This window comes from Lontra canadensis, unplaced genomic scaffold (assembly GCF_010015895.1).
Source record: "Lontra canadensis isolate GAN:19392208 unplaced genomic scaffold, GSC_riverotter_1.0 scaffold4, whole genome shotgun sequence".
In the NCBI taxonomy this organism is placed as follows: Eukaryota; Metazoa; Chordata; class Mammalia; order Carnivora; family Mustelidae; genus Lontra; species Lontra canadensis.
In genome coordinates, this window is record NW_022630998.1 from 40,003,635 (window position 1) to 40,007,835 (window position 4,201).

General features: G+C 46.5%; 1 protein-coding gene across 1 annotated transcript; it reads right to left on the reverse strand.

The window, feature by feature from the left end:
* Positions 1–820: 820 nt before the first annotated feature.
* Positions 821–3,281, reverse strand: CARTPT (CART prepropeptide). The gene is made up of 3 exons (XM_032843932.1): positions 2,718–3,281; positions 2,219–2,302; positions 821–1,358 (listed from the first exon to the last, which is right to left on the reverse strand). Exons 1-3 carry the CDS (start codon positions 2,874–2,876, stop codon positions 1,251–1,253), a joined length of 351 nt encoding a protein of 116 aa, XP_032699823.1. The 5' UTR covers positions 2,877–3,281; the 3' UTR covers positions 821–1,250.
* Between the last annotated feature and the right edge of the window lie 920 nt (positions 3,282–4,201).

Genomic DNA, 4,201 nt, shown 5'->3' on the forward strand with positions numbered 1-4,201 from the left:
TTATTTCTTGAGTTGAATCTACCACCTATCAATTTTCATTTGTTCCCCTCGAAACTAAAATGACATTTTTCCTTTGAACAGGTTATTTTTCCAAGATTAGATACATATGTATATTTTTTAAAGATTTTATTTATTTATTTGACAGAAAGGGATCGAACACAAGCAGGAGGAGAGGCAGAGGGAGAGGGAGAAGCAAGCTCTCCAATGAGTAGGGAGTTGGCTGCAGGGCTCGATCCCAGAACCTTGGGATCCTGACCTGAGCCAAACGCAGTTGCTGAACAGACTGAGCCCCCCAGGTGCCCCATGTAAGATTATATATTAAGTAGTGGGAAAGAGTGGGTCTCCCACACTTAAAACACCTAATGCAGCTATTTCCCTTCCTTTGGACAAAAAACAAGCCCCCAAAGAATCCATTTTTTATCAATGAATATTTTCTAAAAGAGGAGTAGCCAAAACAAAAATCCCAATTTTTTAAACTGGTTTTAATGGAGCTAACATCTGAAAAAAATTTAAATTTTATTGTTCTCACTGTGAAAATTAAGGAGTCTACTAAAGGTTTTAATAAGCACTATCCCATCAGCTTAATTCAAACCATCTCCAGTTAACTAACACACACACACACACACACACCACTGCAATCAAAGAAAAACAGTGCACCAATGCTTGTGTGGCAAACTCCCAATTAATGATGAAAACTCCTTAGAGCCAAGGTGTTGTCCTCCCAATAGACTTTTAAATACTTCTCTTTGAAAACAAGAGCATGATTAATTCCATCATTCTTACTCAAATTACTTATGACATAAAAACAACACAGTATGAGCAATTATTAAAAACACTTTATTATGTATAATTTGTACATGCTGCAATTTGTGTCATTTGGGGTCATCTTCCAGGTTGTGATGTCATTCACCAAGATAAACTAAATCTAATTTTCTTCCTGCCACATCACATACAAAAATACAATTTTCAAAGCGAAGTTCCCCTTCTTTACCGGAAGATACAAGATACGTAGGAGTGTGTCAGATGAATAAGAAAAGAATACTTTGCACATGTATCAACACCATACAAGGCATTATCCTTCACACAGTAACGTCTAATGTGTTCTTTTTTTGGGGAACAGCAGGAAAAGTGCCCCTTAACCCTCAGAGGGAAATGCGAACTTTGTTGCTAAAGGCAAACTCCAGGGGTGAGGGTGTGGTCCTCGCAGGGGAAATTGGGGTGGTGGGGATTTAGGGAGGCGGGAGGACACCTCACAAGCACTTCAAAAGGAAAGAATTGCAGGTGGTTCCTCGGGGACAGTCGCACAGCTTCCCAATCCTCGCTCCTTTTCGCACGGCGCACCGCTCCCCAGCGTGGCACTGAAAACAACACAATGTGTGGTCTTTCCACATAAGCAAACCCAGCTCCCAATAGGCACAAGTCCCCATCAACACAATGTCTGCCTCTTGGGAGAGATCGATGGAACCTGTCACCATCAACAGAGCTCTAAGTATGGTCAGACCTGAAACACAGAGAGCCTTAAAATTTCAGTGAGAGAACATTAAAAAAAAAATTAATTATTGAACCCCTCCTACTTCATTCCACCTTTTATTTGGGGGGAGGAGTTACATTTTCTAGCTCCCTTAGCTGTTTATCAAAAAGAAAAATAATCAATCAGACATTTTTCTAAGAAATAAACAAATAGAACTGTATTTTCTCACAGCCTCTGCTCCCTGCTTTCAGCCTTCTCATCCCAAGAAGTGTGTGTGTGTGTGTGTGTGTGTGTAGTGTGCACAAGTGTAATTCCCCAAAGAAAGTGACAAGTGGGGAATCAAGAATTTTAACCTTAAAACATAGATCAGGAAAACTAGCAGTGTTCCAGACGGCAAGAAGAAAATTGGGGGAAGAAGAACTGAGTAGATTTAAGGGCTTTTCCAATTCAGAGAATTTTTCATGAGATTAAAAAAACCTCATCTTCAAGAAACACTCCTTTTCATACAGACCCAAGAGCTGGTTCCTGGCACTAGCTGTTGGATCTTCTGAAATGGCCACTCTACTCTTTGCCCTTAGAAACCAAGGGGCATGGTTTGGCAGTGAAAAACAAAAGGGAGATAACAGATTTCTATAAAACCAATACCTGATTTAGCCAAGTCCTAGGGAAGAAGGTCAATGTATAAGACTCAAGGTGATACATTTTCTCTTGGAAAAACATGGGGAGGGGATGACCCCCAAGCCTTACCATGGGGACTTGGCCATACTTCTTCTCATAGATCGGAATACTTTTAGTCTTGAGCTTCTTCAGGACTTCCTGTAGCGCTTCGATCTGCAACACACCGCCCCGGAGCCGAAGTTGCTGCATTGGCTGCGAGCCCAGACCAGGGGCTCATTCCCAGCCCTAGCTATAAGAGCCCTAGGAACCAAAAACACTACGACCCGGGATTTCAGGGACAGAAAGGGACGTTTGAGGGGTATTAACGTAGCAAGCACTGTCTCACATACTGACTGCAAGTCCCTTAGTCACTGAGGCTCCTGTTGCTCTGAGGGCCCGGGACAAGGGATTCACTATACAGACTGGCTGAAGCAGTGCGCGCCAGACGGTTTCGGATGGAAGCCGGGCTTTATGTTCATCTCCCTGCATCCCGACTCTGGCAATGGGGATGGGGAAGGAGGGAAAGAAGACGGACGAGTACAAAGGAAGTGGCCGGGCGGCAGCCAAGGGGGGTCCGGGAGTTACCCACCAGCTCCTTCTCGTGAGAGGCATCCTCCACGGCAGAGTAGATGTCCAGCGCTCGGGGCTGGAGCTCAGCTTCCTCCTGGGCACGGGCACCGAGCAGAGGTAGCAGCAAAAACAGGGCGGCACCCAAGAGGGTCAGCGGACGAAGACGGGGGCTCTCCATGGTGCTGAAAGTCGGTGCTGCGGTGGCACCCCACGCTCCCGCCTTTTATAGAGAGCCGGAGCCCAAGTACAGGCAAGAGGGAGGGGGCGACGAAGGAAGTGGGTGTGGAGGAGGGTCCAGGTCAACCGTCTGTAGGCAGTGCTCCGCCACCGCTTGACATCAGTGCCCGCTGGACACCAGGCGTCCGCGAACGAAGCTCTGCGCACAGAGCTAGAGTACAGAGAACAGGTACCCTGCTCCCCAAGTGCTGTCAGCCCCGCGGCAAGAGACGCTCCCCTAGGGGCCTGAGCTGAAACGGAGGGGCGACAGCTGAGGGATGGAGGAGGAGGAGGGGGCAAGGAAATGGAAAATGCCTTCGAGCCAAGGCACAGGCAATAGAGTCGCTCCCCATCCCCTAGCAGCAGCAGCAGCAGCAACAGCAGCAACAGAAGCACCAGAAGCAACAGCAGCAAAGCAATCCACCTCACCAGCCTTGCCTTGCCTTTCACCCCAGCCCCGTATGTGGCAGCAAGTAGGAGGTGTTGCCTCCAGTTTGTCTGCTGAGCATTTTACTAGGCACTATGTGGGCTAGGGGAGGCAATCATAGTAAACATAACAAAGAGAAACCATGGCCTTCCCCAGGATGTGTTCTTCATGAAATCTATGTGGTAATGAGAAAAGAAGGAAAACAGACTAACTCCAATTCAGGGGTAGTGTAGGGAGCAGAGAGAGCCCCATTCTGATTCCAGTCCTGGCTCCACCACTTATAAGCTGTGTGACTCTGGGTAAAATAAATAACCTATTTGAGTGTCTCTGTCTCTCTGCCTCTCTCTCTTTCTCCCTCTCTCTCTCTCTCTCTCTCTTTTGTAACACTGTTATTTATTTTATTTTTTTAAGATTTTATTTATTTATTTATTTGACAGAGATCACAAGTAGGCAGAGAGGCAGGCGGGGGGTGGGGGAAGCACGCTCTCTGCTGAGCAGAGAGCCCAATGCGGGACTCAATCCCAGGACCCTGAGATCATGACCTGAGCCAAAGGCAGAGACTTATACCAGTGAGCCACCCAGGTCCCCCTAAAATTGGTATTTAAAAAATGCACCTCACAAGTTCTCACAAGAAGGGAAGGAGATTTGATATGTAAAACTTCTGGCCTGGAGCACAATAAACACTAAGCCTCCCTGCCTCTCCTTGTTGAATTGTGATACTGCCCAGGTATGTGGCTGTGTGCACTATCTCAATTGTTCCTTAGAGCAAATTTGCTATCCTTGGATGCTCTGTAACCTACCACCCACTCCTGATATCCAAGAAGCCTGTCTAGAAAGAAAGCAAAGGGAGTGAAAAATCC

Coding starts and splice junctions, on each gene's coding strand:
- CARTPT (XM_032843932.1), bottom strand. CDS start 2,876: ATGGAGAGCCCCCGTCTTCGTCCGCTGACCCTCTTGGGTGCCGCCCTG. Junction 2,303..2,717: donor CCTCTCACGAGAAGGAGCTG/GTGGGTAACTCC, acceptor GGTGTGTTGCAG/ATCGAAGCGCTACAGGAAGT. Junction 1,359..2,218: donor AGTATGGCCAAGTCCCCATG/GTAAGGCTTGGG, acceptor TGTTGTTTTCAG/TGCCACGCTGGGGAGCGGTG.